The following is a 17,630-nucleotide window of genomic DNA, read 5'->3' on the forward strand; positions in this document are numbered from 1 at the left end:
ATTATTTTGAAATGCTGAAGTTAGATGTTTAGAATAATTCTATTTAATTAATTTATATTGTAAGAAAACCAGCTTCCTGATGTAGCTTAATGTCTATAATTTGAGATGGCTAATTGAAAAAAATATAATATTTAAATTTTTTGTCACATTGTTGTAAAAACTGGGAATTGTAGGTGTGGAACATTGGCATTGGCATAAGTATTTAATTTTCTTTATTTATAGACTTGGCGTTTAATTTGTAGAACTCCATTTTAATTTATGTAATTTATTTTAAATCAAACACAGATATTTTGAGTCTACTAAGTTGTATTTTATTAACCAAAAAACACATAAAAAATTATATTGTGACAATTGTTTCGCCTTGTTAGGGCATTATCATTCGTTTGATAATGCCCTAACAAGGCGAAACAATTGTCACAATATAATTTTTTATGTGTTTTTTGGTTAATAAAATACAACTTAGTAGACTCAAAAAATCTGTGTTTGATTTAAAATAAATACATATATTTAATTTTCATTTACGAGTATTTAATTTAGATATATGACTCTTAAAAAATGCTATCTTATAAAGTTTCTCTGAAATGTAGCATTTTACACATTTCAAATGCATTTATTTTAATTTTATTTTTCTCATTAAAATTGTTCTTTCAGTTAGTTCCGCGTGCCGCGAGTGCTAAAAATATTAACTATTTCTTTCCAATTTTTTCCGGGTCATTATGCCATGTTATTTCCACAATGTTCTGTAGCACTAATGGTCTGTTCTTAGCCTAGAATTATTGCCAGAAAATAATGAATAACATAATAATCAGTATCAGAACAATTGAAAAGGATTATCTATCTACGCCATATGAAATGCCAAACCAAACTAATAATTCATAATATAGCATTTCAGCAGACTTTCAATGCAAAATGTCATATTTGGTCCAAGAACTGTTGCAAAAAGGAATTATAACGTATCATGAATTTGCAATTTTCGGTATAATAATATACATACTGTAAAATATATAATTTTAGTTCACTCTTATTATCTTAGGTGCTTTAATTTCTGTGCCATGTAATCGTACTTTGTTATATTTTAAATTTAGATGCCTACTCATTTTATGGAATTGAATTTATCTTGCTCAAATTTGTTAGAAATGAAATCTTTTTATGAAGAGCATATTTTTTTTATTGCCAAGAGCCATGTAACAATAAAATGTTTTACTATAATATGACACTCAATGTCTCAATTCAAAGAAAAAAATCTCATTTTCTTGACATTAATGAAAAATGTTTACAGATTGAAAAAAGGTATAAAAAATAAACTAATAATGAAATGAGATATTAAACAGTTACATTATTTTTTAATAGAAATATGCTCAGTCAAAGTAGATTATCATAATCAACAAAGTATATTAATTAGCATGGGTTGTGGGCTCAATTATAAAAATTCTTGAATAATTTGTTTTTGTGAATAAAAAAAGGTACATTTTAAAAACTAAGGAATTGCAATTTATTTTGGATTGGTCATTTACCTCTATTGGAAATATTTTTATTGCATGTAGAAACTACACTACCTCACAAATTTTCATTTTACCTTAGTGATAATAATAAAATTTGTTTTTTAATAAGTTAGTTTTGTTTGCATTAGGTACTTTGGTGACTTCATATAGTGAGCATTTTAAGGTTTTATCTTTTCACTGGTGGTGGAAAAGAATCTGTCAATATCCAATAGTTTATTTAACTATAATTATATACCATTTTTTTGTAAGTTAACTCTTTTTCAGCAGACAATTGCTGAAAAATTCTCAAGAAAATAAATTGTGTCAATTGTTTGTTATTATTAATAAAAATATATAATGCAATATGAAATAATGATGTGTTCTGACATTGATGAAATATAAAGTTGAATTATTATAAAAAATATTGAATCAGAACTTCAATGATAATTCATATAAATATATTTCATTTAGAATGACAAGTACACTTAGGTCTTATATCTGGATTTAAAAAAAATGCATGTGTAATTTTGCACTATACTTTATGTACCTATACTAATGAATTGATAGATAAAATGAATGGATTACTATTGTGGACTTGTTACAAAAAAAATAGAAAATTTAAATAGGCTTAAAAATATATATTTAATCCTTTTATTTGCTGGCTTCCATATTTGTATTGTTAAGAATTTTCGTAGCCAATATTGTTCAAAATATTATATATAAATACATAATACGCTAGATGTTATTACATACAAGGGACTTATTAGTACTGAATTGTTAATCTAATTATAATGATAATTACATTAATACCTGCCCTTTTTCTAGCATTAACAGTATCACAAAAGCACTTCTATTTCTTAATATACGTGATTCCAAATGAAATTAAGTAGAATCTATATATGAAACTCACTTCCTGACTTTTGCTTTTTTCATAATCATGATAATTCCATAATAAATCGTTGATCTTTTTAACCGTTGGTTATCTTTTTATTTTGGCTAGCAACCAATTATTCTAATAAAATACCAAGAAAGCTAAGGAATTGACTGTAGCTGATCATGACCTGTACACAAAAACTTTATTTAAGAAATGACAAACATATAATATTTTTTATTAAGCAGGGTTTTCCTTAATGCAGATTTTAATTTCTGTTTTATTATAAATTTTTAGCAAAGCTTTGAGTCTTTTCATTGACACATTTTATTAAAATCTTATGTAGTATTATAATTAAAAATATAAACATAGAAATACTTACATGTATGTATTTAATTGTTAAGTGTTGACAAATAGAATCTGCTGCTGTTATAGTAACATGATTCCATATCAAATATTTTTCCGAAATAAATATTTAAACTGAAACAAAGTTTTGTTTTATTTCTTGCTTGCTAAGTATTTTGTCTATGAATTTGGCATCCATCCATTTCTAATATAAATTATTTACCATGGGGGATTGGTGAGGAAAATTATGTAGTTGACCAGGTTAGAAATGGATCTTCCTCGAAAACTATCTAGAGAAAGACCAAGGAATTCACGAGTGAAGCAGAAAGATAACATGATTCAAAGGCACGGCCTAGGTGACGTTATCCAAGACAGAAAGACATATAACCTGAGGACGAGGAGAGCTGACCCCAGCAGCCTACAAGAACAATAAGCTGGGATGTAGCTAGGAAGAAGGATTGGTAAGGAGAGAAGTATATTGAAACAAGTAAAATATTCTAAAATATTTAATTATGTTCCCTGTGAGCAATAAAAAACAGATACATAAATACTTACATAGGCCTACCAACCAGCAGTACTCAACTTCTGGACCACACATCATATTCACAAATCCTGTGGATATTTAACCTAGTTAGGGAAACTCCATTAAAAAGATTAGGACAGTCTTTATGTCCTGTATCTTCAGTTCTAATCTTCATAATCTTACCTTGCTCTAGCCCCAGGTGTCAGAAACCAATAGCATAAGCAGATTCAGAGTTTTGTTTCCAGTTCACTTTTTTGTTGGAAAGTAAACAGGAAACAAATCAAAGGCGGTTTTTCTTTCTGGATACTGATAAAACCTTGTTTATTGAATGATCCAGTTTCATAGATTTTTTTATTGTCATTGAAAAACATTTCCATTTGAAAAATATCTATGAGAAAAAATCATTTGATTTAAATGTCCAATTTCATTTACTGCTTTTCTTAGTTTTTCAAAAAAAATGTAAATTACATTCTTTCAAAACTGTATTAAATACATACATTTGAAAACAAAATCTTCATCTTTGATGAGATGTCAAAAAATAATATGAAAATAACTCCTGTAATTGGAGATAATCCAGATTTTGTGAACAAGTATTTGGACACACTCAAAATGTTGTAAATAAATTATCTGGTCAAATTATAAGCTTAATAATAAAAATGAAAATGGTATTTTCTGGCGTTTCTCATGTGTGTGATTATAATCCAGGATTCGGATCTCACATACTAATATAAGAGTTTCTGCTTAGTAAAAAGCTTCTTTACATCTCACCAATAGATGTCTCCAGTGAAGTTCTAGTGATTCATGAACAAGGTTTCTATATTGGTTCATATATATAGAACTTCCAAGAATTTGAGTAGTGTGGTTGTCAATAATGGGTAGAATTGGTGAATGTTACACGTGTGTAAAGTGATCACTTAAACCAGCCTATGACGGTCGTAAGCCCCGGAAATTGCCAGACTTCCATATTCTTCTTCATCTTTGATGAGATGTCAAAAAATAATATAAAAAAATGATAATTGACAATTATAATTTCTAACTGGTAGATGGGCCTAAAATATATCATACATAGATGTGGCACTAGGCGCTTTAAAATGTCTCTAAATTTATGCTCAAATTGGTGCTCATGGTCTCTAGCTGTATTGTCGGACTAACAGATTATAAGACTAAAAGTATAACATCTGGTCCCCTACCACCCCTCCCCCGTACTCGTAAATGATTTTGGTATATTAATGTTCAATTTGGAAGGCAACTAGGCTGACCAAAAAGGCGATTTAGTTGGCTTGGCCATATACTCCGCATGCCTCCCAAGAGCCTTAATCAAGCTTGCCTCTTTTACAACGCATCAGGTTCACGCCGCCCAGCACAACCACCGCTGACAATTTGTCAGCAGTTCTCGCCTGAACTTCGTGACTTAGACCTTAGACCTGACTTGGGAGGATGCAAGGAAGCTGGCAGCCGACAGAAAAGCCTGGAGACACTATGTGAACTCGATAGACTCCACATAGGGAGGGCTTAAGTTTAGTTGAGTTATGTTCAATGGTTTTGTATTGAGTATCAACTATATAATATTGTTACATTTCTCGCTTGGGAGTCAACATCCCAAGAGCAACAGGCGGAGGCACAAACAGATCCTTAGGATCTACACAGAGAAGAAGAAGAAGAAGACATTTCTCACCTATGACCCCAACAGCCCGCTAGAGGGGAGGGCAGAGGTATATGCAGAGATTGACACAATGTAGACAGAATATACTTGTTCTTGTACTGTCATACCGACCTGTAGAATAAATTTATTGATTTTTAATAATAATCAGTAAATCAGTTATAAAGTTATTTATTACTGATGCCTTAAGCTGTAATAATAATTAATCGGTTATAAACTATTTTAAATAAACAATTTGCTAAAAATTAAATAAGCAATACATCGCTTGTTAGCTCTTGGTAATATGTAGCGGGTGATTAACCTCTCCGGGAGTATGGAAGTAAATGAACATCGGTGCAAACTTTACTCAAAGGAGTATCGATGTTAATGAACTTCGAAGTCTGTCTATCAGTTGGGATGATGTAACTTGTATAGCAATGACATCTGTTGATATTTGTATGTAATTTTGTTATAAAATAAAACCTAAAGATGGTGAGTTTTATTTTTTTATTATTATTTTAATATAATTTCTATATTCATAATATATTGATTCCGTGAAAAAAAATCATGTATGTAAAAAAAAAACCATTCCCAGAGAAAGTCAGACATCAATTATGATACTCCGGAAAGGTTAAAGTACTTTACATGACATGTACGCATAATACCGAGTACATATATGTATTTGTGCTACTCGTCTATGTACATGCTTTTGAGGTTTCAGGGTTTTACGAGAAAATAAACAATAACACAGTAAGGATTTGTGATGTATTTTCAACAAAACACATTTTAGTAAATCTTTGAACAAAGTAAGATTACATGGTAATAAATTATATAGATAAATTCAAAATACATAATATGTATTCTATGAATGCATTTCTACTTTTGCTTTATTATCATACATACATATTCATATGTAAACAGTTTACAATTTTTGTACCAATTTACTTACGGAAGGCACAGAATCTATTCCTTCCATTGAGTCATTTCTATAACAGCGATACTTTTTCTTTAATTGTAAGAATCAAAATATTGAAGAATATTCTCATTAAAAAAAAAACTATGATTTATTTATTTTTAGAACAATTGATAAAATTATTTAAAATATAGATAGAAAATAAACTTATATTTACATTAAATAAATGATGTTGAGATTGCGTGAATGTATTCTTCTATAGAATTTGTATGAAAGAAAATATTATTTTTAATTATAATGGTAGAGTTGTAGAAATAATATAATGTATACGTAAGATAGATCTTTTCAGTTCATGAAGTTAACAGTGATATTCCTATATATTTACATAAATTTCAAATAACACAATTCTACGTGAAAAAATTATATACAATAAAGTATACTTTCCAATTTGAGAAGAAGAAAAAAACAGACTGAAAAAAAATTGCCCTGCTAATAAATTAAAATCAGTATTACGCGGTAAATTTAAAGAAGCACTTTTATAAATAATAAATTATTGTTGAATGTATTTGTAAAGTCTACCTGAAGTATTGGATAGTGGTTAAATATTCACTATAAGGTTGCAATATTTTAAACAGTACATATTTATAGTATGAGAGATATCTTGTGAAGCTTCCTAAACAGATGAAGGTTTACATAAGTTAGAAGTTAAGTGATTAAAAAATTAAAAAAAATAGTGTTAAATCAGGCGAACTGTAAAAAAATAAATATATACATTATTATAAACAATTGGATCGAGACAAGAAACGATCTAGTCTATATTTATGTGTATCAATGACACAAACCTCCAAGCTGTAAAATTTTTGCATAAACAAACCTACAATATGAAAAATCAACAATCTTTCAATTCAAGCTTTAAACATTATACAGACAAAAGTACAAAGTTGTACATACATATGTTAAGAAAATATTATTTATGTCAATATTTAATAAGGTTTGTGATAAAGACTTTATGAGTATAGATTAAGTTTGTCGAGAGGAGAATATGTAAGTCTGGATTTTTACAGGGCTTATGACCTGTCATCGGCTATTCACATTCATGTAGCGTTCCCCATTCTACCCATGATTGACAACCACTACTCAAATATTTGGAGCTATATATAAATCATACATCGCTTCATGTGTGGGTTAGCGACAGTGTATATGGTTGATTTGAGTAAGTGTTTTATATTTAGAAGAGATTTTATATACTGTGTAATATAAAATATTACACGCAAGATTGACAACCATATTACCCCAAATTTTGAAAATTTGACATTCCGCAAGTGTGAAGATATTTTTTTTAAATAAAACTTTAAAGGTGGCACTTATGGTTTTAGCCAGTCAGCAGAAACCTCTATTAATGCAAGTGAGATTCTTTCAAAATACCATTCCAGCATTATTGCGAAAAAGTTTTATACATTCAGTAGAAAGGCCTCTTGTAAAGACACATCATCCATATGTCAACGTATCCATTTACTTTTGTATGACTTCCTCAACCGTCCATAAAGAATATTCAAAGTTTGGAGACCATCACCAGCGAGTTTCTTCAAACCATGTTTGGATGCGTAGCAAGTCTGTGTAATATAACTCTGCGCATCGATTGTCGGGATAAACTTGTAAAGATTTCTCATAAAGTGTGAAGTATTTACTTAACCATAAATTAACGGAGAGGTGAGTCATGCAAATTTTACTTTTGTTTATAAAATTGATAACTTTTGTACAAAACATAATCTTATAAATTAAAAGAAAAACATTTAAAAAAAGTAATCTTAAATACAAATGTACATTCGTAATTAAAATAAAGTTGTTTAAAATTATTTGTATTCTACTAATAAATCTTTGATGCATAACATTTATATTAATTTATGGTTTTAATCATTTAAGTATCAAATGAAAAAAAAAACTCTACAAAATGGAATGATACCATAATTGCCATGTTTAAACGCTAAAAAAATATTGTTGATACAATTACTGATAAATTCATGATCAGTAAGAGGGGAGATTTTATAGGATAAAAAAATAACTTTAAAATTATTTGAGTGGTAAAAATATTTACAAAGTGTGCTAAAACACAATAGTATAGATAAATCACACATACCTATGGCATTCCTAAATAAAATGCTATAACAGCCCCGATAAAAATAAGAATAAAAAAAACTTTACAAAATATAAAAATATGTTCTGTAACTTTCTGTACAGCCTTAATTAAGGGCATCGTAAGCGCTTCACGCGGAATACTGCCGCCTTCCTTTTATTTTGGTAACGAGGTTACAGATCTTTAGCGCCGGCCCGAGTTTCAACCCCATGTACTTCATCATCATGTCGGAGTTCAGGAGGAGAAGAGCCTTTCCATCAATTTCCTGAAATTGACAATTATTGACATGTTAAAAAAGAACTAGACATTTTACATATAGACCAACCCCAACATATATGAGGGTTCAATATGTGGATTCATTACACAACCACATAACGGGTAATAGAATTTATAAATTGCAATGTTGTACCGGGAGAAATTGTAATATTTTGATACAAAAAAGATAAAATGTATGTACAGTAAAAGCTCATAATAAAATTAAAATATTTTAAGTTTACAATTAGAATCTTTTAATGAATTTTGGTTCTTAACCGAATTTGATCAAGCTTTAGCTGTGCATCACAGAAAAAACTCCCTACCTCGATACTTAAACCTAGGATCTTTAGTAAAAAGATGGTCAGTATTAGTCTACCTAAAAATGTTTCGGAAAAAAAATTCTATAGAAGTTGCGAAGTGATTACATACAGAAGCTATTAATTTCTTAACGCAGGTAACGGACATTTAAGTTCAATCTTCTTCTTCTTACCCATCTGTACCCAATGGTGCATAGGGCACTGCATCGTATAGAAACAGTGTTATCTTGATCGTTAAATACACGAAGCAGAGGTGATCAGCCTTCCGCTTCAGGTACTAGTCCAGGGTCATATTAGACTGAAAAATCACTAAAGGTGGGGACTGACCGGAGCATTTTGTCGTAATGTCGTTCGCGGCAAGTATCTGACTTCGGATGGAGCACTCGGAACGTTGTACTGACTATACGAATGCTCACATCGTAACGTGTAACGTTACGACGAAATGACTTCGGTCAGTCCCCACCTTTATATTTGCAAAGATACATATGGTAATCATACAGTCTGGCTCAACACAACATGCCTAAAGAGCAGTAATACATATAGTAAATTTATATATGAAATAAATATGTATATTTGTATGTAACTATGTATTATGAAATAAATTCAAAAAATTAAAAAAATACAAAAGAAAGTGACCAAGTGCGTTCTTTACAAAAACGTGATCATTGGTTATTTGATATCTTACTAGCTTAAACAATTCCAAAGGACTTTAAACTTGGAAGTATATTGACTTGTTCAAAATGACTAACTGCATTGATGTTTATTTTCTAGCCAGCAAAAGTGACTTAAATGGCCCTCCTGAACATTTTACATTTTGGTAATTGGTCACTTTCTCCTGTACGACTACGCTATAATAAATATAAAAAAGCCCTCACATGTTTAGTGAAGAGATCAGCGTGGACCGCCAGCGCGGGGTCGGAGGCGGCGATGAAGCCTATCACGTCCTCTATGGTCCAGTCCATGGGGTGGTGGGGGGGCTTGTGCGCGGGGGGCGCCGAGGGGGGCGGAGGCGCGGGGGCGGGGGGCGGCGAGGCGCGCGGGGAGGGGGGCCCCTCGCAGGGCGTGGTGGAGGTGGCCGGCTCCGGGGACACGCGGTTCACCTTGGCCGGGGTGGCTGCCGCCGTGGGGCTCTCCGTGCGCTGCCCGTCCTGGAAGTGTCCGAACAGGTTGACAATTATATAACATATGTCATTAATATGGACGCAAACATATTACTGTTGCTGTGACTCGTTACGGAATTTAGAGTAGGTACCTAAACAAAGAAACAAACCCACCAGGTTGCCCGCATTGTTAAACCTACTAGGATGTTAGCCCTGTGTACTGAACGCAGGAGAATCCATAAAAACCCGTATACACATGCAATAATTTTCTCACTGCGTTAAACGGAACTTGTTTTGTTAATATAACTTTATTTTATATTTTATGTTTGAATATTTGTAAATTCAAAATAATATTTTTTTAAATTAATGTCTCGTCACGGGTTCTGCCTAAAGAGACGTTCATGAAAAAATAAAACATGTATTGTAAAAAGTAATAATAAACAAAAAATAAAATGTTCCTCTTCCTGCATGATCGTCGCTCTAGACAATTACCGCCAGCGACCACAACCTTCGCGTAATGAAATTTTTATCAGCTAGTGACTTTTATTATTATTTGTAAAAAATAGTTTTTGAGTCCCTACTCATATTGAATTTTATAACATTAATAAACTGTGATCTGTGATCAAATAAGTTCGTTTTTCATTTATAGGCAATCTTCTGATGAGCCTAAGAGAGCTAGATATTTATACATCACACCACACATACAATATTTTACTTTTTTATTGATTAATTATTAATGATCCGATTCATATCACATAAAATGAAGAAAAAAAACCAATACTGATTAGTGTAAATTATTACAAGGTTAAATTCCAATTTAAAAGTTTATAAAACAATACCTCATTGTGGCGTTTGATAGTTGCTGGTCTCTGTGGTGTTGAGTTGCACTTCATACAGATCCCGGCAACTGGTTCCACCGCGAAAAGGCCGGGACAGTAGCCCAGACAGGAGCTGAGAGTCTCCATCCACGTGACCAGACCCGCTGTCCCTTCCACCGCCTCTATTGTGGGAATCTTCAATGTGTACGTTTTGCCCCCAACCAAAATCTGAAAATGTTAAGCCGACCCGATAAGACAATAGGGTAATTAACACACTTGGGACGGGAAAGGTATTTCTACCCGTTCGGTCGATTGATGCTTAAGGACTGGAAGGGTATTTTTACCTTCTGCGTCGGCCTCATTTCAAAATTATGTGAATATTATGTACCAATCTCTTTGTTAAGGTGGAGACTGACCGGAGCATTTCGTCGTAACATAACGTCACAACATCGCTCGCGGCGAGCATCATCGAGCATCCGAAACTATGGATGGAGATCGAGATCTCAACAAGACAGTCAGGACAAGGAGTCTTGTCTTAATGCTCGCATCGTAATGTGTTATATTACGACGAAATGCTACGGTCAGTCTCCACCTTTAAGGTCTAAACTATATGTACACAATTATCGAACCACGTCGCCAGCGGTCCGCAGTAGTAATAAACACCTGTCCAAATGTGTTAATAATAAAAGGTACAATAATAATGGTGACATATTTTGTTATTGTTGTTGTTCATAAAATGATATATACAAAGCAATACAGGCATAATAACATGGCGAACAATGATTAACCCATATTTGAAACCATTTAATACATAATTTACCCAGGAAACTAAATTATTTATTTATCTTTATTCCAAACCTAGAGGTAAAGAGTGCAAGGCTCTAAGGTTCATATGGTATATACATTATTTAAAATATAACGAAAATATATTTAAGATTTAATTTCACCTCTATCGGTAGGTAATCCGACTAAATGACATCATATATATTGTTGAATTGATCATATTTGTTGATTTCCATAACTAAGGTCTTAAGGCTCTCTTTTATAAGACAACGATCTGGTTAACTTCCGTGAGAGTCACTGACATATGTAAATGATTCTGAACTCAAATATAGGATTCAATTGATTCGCATGCGAATAGTGTATTCAGACAAGCATTTAAATATTATTTATTGATTTGGCAGTCACTTTGCGGTAAAATCAAATAAGTAAAACTTAAATGAATAAATTGTGTCAGGTTGTGGTACCGTGTCGCGGACTCTAGAGTCAGAGTTTCTAGGTTCGAACCCACTCTATCACAATTAGATACTTATTTTTAGTAATGAGCCGCTTAGGCTCAAAGAAATAGTATGAAGTTGAAGTATTTTTGTAAATAATAAAAACACAAATATTTCTCTTTCCTTTAAAAAAATAAAAGCAAAACATAATTTTAATCGAAATAAATTATAAAGGATTTTTTTAAAATTAATAATATATATAGCTCACTCCTTTCAACAACGTCATATATCAAAAAAATATGAAAAAATGTATTAAAAACAAATATAAAGCCACTTATTGAACTTTTTACTGTGCAACAGATCTTTTTAGGTGAAATCTGAATGTTTTTTCGCCATTTGAAAAATATTTATTATATTTAAAAAAATAATCAAACAATACCTTTTCTTCAAAATGCAAAAACAACACTTTCTGCCCTGTAGCGGGTAAATATTAAGTTAAAAACATGCACAACTGAAAATTGACAATTTTTGATATACGACATTATAGAAAGGACTGAGCGATATATGAGGAAGTAAATACCTGCGTATCAAACCCCTCCATGCTGCTCATCTGTGACACAACGGCCTGGATATCGGTAGAGGCGGTGAGCAGCTCCCTGAGCAGGCGCCGGGCAGCGCAGGCAGGCGAGGGCGCCGCGATGCCGCTCGGGGGCAGGGCCCCGCTGCGCAGCAGGGTGCCCGCCACGCAGTCCTGCCGCACAGCCACCCGCACCACCGCACCCGCGCCCGGACTGTCCGCCTCGGGCAGCGCCGCCACCGCAGCACGGACCTTGAACCTGGAAGGTATAAGGTTATAACAACAGTTTTTTAAAAATATTTTAAGCAGTTTGCTTCGGTGATTATTGATTTACACGTAAAATTTTTCTATAAATAAACAGACGGGCGCCATGGCGTACTTGGGTAGATGCTCGACTGCGAAACTGGCGACACGGGTTCGATTCCCGCCAATTGCAAAATAAATTTAAGATTTTTTTTTTCAATTGGTAGGGGTGTTGGTGATGTATTTTTCACATATACCTTCTCTATCCTTACTATTCTACCTGAAGACAAGCCTCTTAAAGGCCTCTTGCGGATTATTCCTTTAAAAAAAAAAAAGTTCATTTTAGACTAGCGCTTATTTTAAAAGTTTTCTTAAACTAGAGTAAATTGTAGGTATTGATGCCAATAGTCACTCTAGAAATTTTTAAGTATGTCAGCTGACAGTAAATTTATGTCAAAAAAATTATTACAGGAAAATAAAACGCAATGTATTGTAAAACGTGTTGTACAACGATTCTTACCCAGAAACCCTTGGCGTTGAGTAGCTAGCTCATCAAAAAAGTCAAGAGTTGCGAGTACTTGTGAGATTATACTACAGGAAATAGGAATCGGCAGTTCGTTTACGACTTACGGACACAGCATGAAGGCTGTCTGTAAATTGGAACTGTATTTGATGAAGAGCAAATCCCGCATACTCAATATCTGCATCGTACCTTTTCTCTTATTGGGATGTGAAACATGCCACCTTATGATGGCCCAGAGAAGGTGCGCTTTCAGAATAAGTTTCAGGTATGGTGGGTTGCTTGGCGATGAATGTGTAAATAAGGAATTAGACGTCACATGTCATGGCTTCAAGTGTCACCAAGAACAGATGATTCAGTTGGGTAGGACTTGTAATATGAATGCCTCCTGAGAGCCTTAGTCAAGCTTTCCTCTTTTACAAGGAATTAGGTTTCCTTCACCCAGGACAACCACTCCAGTCAATTTATTAGCTGGACCCGGATCTGACTTAGGTGGACGCAACAGAGCTGGCAGCCGTCAGAAGTGAAGTTCTGATACCAATACCCATTGCGACAACCACATGGCTGCTAGGATCTCATGAAATAACATTAGATTATTTCTGAAATTTAGTGTTCATTCAAACCCTTGTCCGCACCCATAGGCCACTGCATTATATAAACGCAGTGTTATCTTGATCGTTAACATACAAAGAAAAGGTTATCAGCCCTCCGCTTCAGGTACCAGTCCAGGGAAATATTAAATAAATATTAGAGTGAAAAAAATCGCTTATATTTATTTGATCCCCCCTGAGAATCGAACCCGGGACCTCCAGAACAGTAGCCGATTGTGCTGACTATTACACTATGGAGGCAGACAATTTGTGTTTAGTCTAATTTAACCACTTAACAGTCAATTTTGGCGAGAAAATTTGCCAGTGCAAGAAACCGCAACCAACAAGTCGAAATAAGACTGTATGAACACCGCTCGGGTTAGTCAATAAAAACAAGAGCATAAATATATATTCGGGTCAGGCAAATCGATACCGAGAAGTCAGAGGACGATTTTCCAGAGCAACAGTCGAGCTCATCATTACAACGCAAACTCCTTGCCTGAGTCACACTCGAGCTTAACTAGGAACTGGTTAAAGGGCATTTTTCCACAATATAGTAAAATTTTAATAAAAATATCTCTACAGTATGCACCTGTTGACGTTTCGGGTGAATCAAAATCTATATTCAGTTGGGATAAAGATTATTTTTACAATATTTAATTCCGTTGGACAATCAGATTTTCTTGTTTAAAAAAAAAAACATGAGAAGAAAATATTACTTTACAAAGTGTAATTATAGTAATGATAAACAATTGTTATAATAAACAACAAGGCAAATGTCCAGACATTTTTCGATGATTTGAAAAAAAATAATTGTAAAAAATAATGGTATTTTTTTACTGAATTCTTTGTTCTATTTGAATAAAAGTACATAATTTTTTTATTTTTGATAATTATTAATAGACCATAAATCGTGTGTTAAATGTGGTAGGTACAGCCATGGAAATTTCCAAGATCAGAGAAAAACTACATTTTCTTGTTCATATCTATAGGCTGAATGTATTATAATAGATTTATATTATCCACTGACACTTCGTGATGGAATTGCATTTTTAATTTATTATTAGATTAAAACCAATATTTTTAGCTTTTCCACTTTTTTATTTGACCAGCGACCGGGTTTCGTCGTTACCGACATCATCAGACTGATGATGTCGGTAACGACGAAACCCGGTCGCTGGTCAAATAAAAAAGTGGAAAATCTAAAAATATTGGTTTTAATCTAATAATAAATTATGAATGTATTATTATTTTATTATGACTCTTTTTAGCTATGATACCAATGGAGAGAATAGACAACATACATTATTCTAAATATATTTTGGTAAATATCATCTCCGTACATAAGATATAAAAAGAAAAGAGTTTTTTATACATTTAAATTGATACCTCGTATGAAAAATCGTAATTCAATTTTTTTTTCTTCGTCATAAAATTAAAATTGTATGCATCTATTTGAATATGACAGATATTAGTAGATGGTTATCAATAAAATTGCGTATTTTATTTTCAATGCCAACAACACGAATACAATGATGCGGGATGTAAATAGTATTCATTTTAATAAGTAAAAAATTTGATTATTTATAAGTACAAAGAAAAAGAATAAGTACCTGCTAGTTCCTTGAACAGTTTTCTGTCCGGGCGGCTGCATGGGGTGTCCGGAACGGGCGCACCAACCCACCGGAAAGATATCCCGAGAGTCAAACCGACACCAGTAATCGAAGGCCCCCCTCCACCCGTCAAAAGTCACGTGGATTTGGTTTTGCTTCACGGCCCCCACGGTCGCCGTGCAGATCAATTGCGGATTCTTCTTATCCACAGCCTCCAACTTCTGTCCCAGAACGAAGAGATTGCTCTCCGGAGTCGGAGGCTCCTTTTGAAAGACTTTGGCGGGTGCCATTTCAGCTCCGTTCAACGTCTTCAGTAGAAACATTGGCCAACTACTCGCGTTCATGCGAAAACCTAGAGGAGGTTGCAACATGTCGCCGTTCTTTTCGCAGTGTCCGATGGGATGGATGTCGTTAGAGTCGACCAACCTCCAGAAGTCGTTCTTATTGTCGCTTCCGTCGAGTCTGAGCCTCAACCGAGGTCCCAACACTCCTACGACGGTAGCGATACAAGTCGAGGTCAAGTTCCGCGGATCCAGCGCTTCCAATTTCATTCCGATCTTGAAGTCATTGTGAGGAGGAAGAAGGGCTTGCTTGAAGCACTCTTGCGCCGCCGGTACGCTGTTCGTTTCCCGCAAATACTCCGTCCAGTCGAATATCTGACAGGTCTCGTATTGAAACGGCCCGGCGGGAGACGCGGCGCTGCCGGGATGATCAGCTCCGGTCGGCGCCACGACCGACAAGGGAGAATGGGCCGCCTTGTCGGTTTTCTTCTGATACTTGTTGAGGCAATAAGTGGAACAAAAATCTTTGCCATTTGACGGAGTGTTGCCTCTGATAACGTTGTCGCAAAACATGCAAGCTCCTTTGCTATAAGCCTTTCTGAATTCTGACAAGCATGTCTCCGAACAGAACTCTTTTTTTCCGTTCGGAGTAGGGAGTACGAACTTGAGCGGAGTTTTACTCTCCGCGCACCACGTACAGGTGACGACTTTCTTCGGAGGCCTGCCGGGGCCCCGTACTTTGCCGGAGCCGATTGACGTTGCGGTGACGCCGCCAGGAGACGACATCCTAGGATGTGTATTTAACGGATATTTTACTGTTTCACATTAGCTTCGTTAGTAAATCGACAAAATAATTAAAATAATACAATCACATTGACATTTGATCACTGTAAACTTGATTATGACAGCGAAGCGACATTATCTCACTTTTTGCGAAATCTTGGACGCCATATTTGAAAATTTTGCTTACAATCATTAATATTCTTTATATGGCAATAAAATTCATATTTTTGTTACTAGAGTATGTTCGGTAAGTAAGAACTTTTTTCATATAATACGTTTTAGAAATGTGACATACCAACAATTAAAAAAATTAGGAGGAAAATTAAAAAAAGCACACCTACTCCATTCAAAAGTGAAAAATTCATTGGTTAGAAGAAACGGTGTAAATCTTTATACTAAAGGAACTTTATAATCACGAAAAACTGCTATAAAAATACATAAAGTTATGCAAACTCACACGTTCTTTTATTTGAGGGATTTTATCCAGACATTAAATAAAAATCTCTCATTTGGCAAAAACAAATGAAATAACAATTAAACAATATCTTAAAACTTTTTGTTTGGCATTTTTTCAACTTACGAATTTGAGTAAGGAAAATTATATTGTATTTATTATTAACGATTTCATTCCAGTATATGGTACTTGTTATTACTCAAATCGTGGATTGGATTGCTGAACTCGAAAAATAAAGGCAATACGATTATTATTAATTGCAATACCTGAATATTACATAAGAGGGATACATTAATAACATAAAAAGTTAAAGTACACTGGCATTAGCAATTTGATTATTAGGCAAGTTTATCAAAAACAAATAACGTTTGTTACAGGTTACGTGTGATTTGCTACAATGTGCATTGATTTATTATAATTGTTATTAATATATGCATATCTTCTACTTCATAAACCGCACATAGCATAAATTTTACCCGATTTCCTGGTACCACATACGGGCAAGAAAAATGAGACATTGAAGATTTGCCGGTATCTGGTAAGAGAACCCTAGCGCAAAATACCTCGAGCTCATTTTTGCAAATTTTTTTTGCGAGGTGACAATTAAATTAGTAATTATGAATAATTTACATAGCGCCATTTTCGTGTATTTCATGTATTCTCGAGGGATGCTTTTGTATGTAAGGGCTAAAGGGAATTCCTTTGCCCAGTGTCAGTATTATTTCGTATACTTTGAAAGTATTTAAATATTATATATTCGAAATGATAAAATTTAAAAAAACTCCTATTTTTCTAATACTTTTTTTAAAGTTTTGTACTGATATTATATGTTGGAAATGCATTTAATATAATGAAACAACTAAACAACAGTTTTTTTTCCAAATTCATTTTATTTGACTAGTGGCCGGGTTGCGTCATTACTGACATCATCAGACTAGTAACATGGAAGTTGGATG

General features: G+C 33.6%; 1 protein-coding gene across 1 annotated transcript; it reads right to left on the reverse strand.

Moving 5' to 3' along the window:
* Nucleotides 1-7,105: 7,105 nt before the first annotated feature.
* On the reverse strand, nucleotides 7,106-16,392 carry Scm (Polycomb protein Scm). The gene is made up of 5 exons (XM_088264394.1): nucleotides 15,157-16,392; nucleotides 12,194-12,449; nucleotides 10,418-10,624; nucleotides 9,354-9,626; nucleotides 7,106-8,171 (listed from the first exon to the last, which is right to left on the reverse strand). The coding sequence occupies exons 1-5, from the start codon at nucleotides 16,221-16,223 to the stop codon at nucleotides 8,037-8,039; spliced, it is 1,938 nt and encodes a 645-aa protein (XP_088120520.1). The 5' UTR covers nucleotides 16,224-16,392; the 3' UTR covers nucleotides 7,106-8,036.
* Nucleotides 16,393-17,630: the final 1,238 nt, after the last annotated feature.

The sequence above is a fragment of the Brachycentrus maculatus genome, unplaced genomic scaffold (genome assembly GCF_059751285.1).
Source record: "Brachycentrus maculatus isolate JH-2025_06_01 unplaced genomic scaffold, ASM5975128v1 h1tg000226l, whole genome shotgun sequence".
NCBI lineage: Eukaryota > Metazoa > Arthropoda > Insecta > Trichoptera > Brachycentridae > Brachycentrus > Brachycentrus maculatus.

Bases quoted from the DNA above. Each gene is read 5' to 3' on its own strand.
- Scm (XM_088264394.1), bottom strand. From the start codon at position 16,223: ATGTCGTCTCCTGGCGGCGTCACCGCAACGTCAATCGGCTCCGGCAAA. The intron at 12,450-15,156 runs GTACTTATTCTT...TATACCTTCCAG, and splicing joins ACTGTTCAAGGAACTAGCAG to GTTCAAGGTCCGTGCTGCGG. The intron at 10,625-12,193 runs GTATTTACTTCC...TAACATTTTCAG, and splicing joins TGGAGGGGTTTGATACGCAG to ATTTTGGTTGGGGGCAAAAC.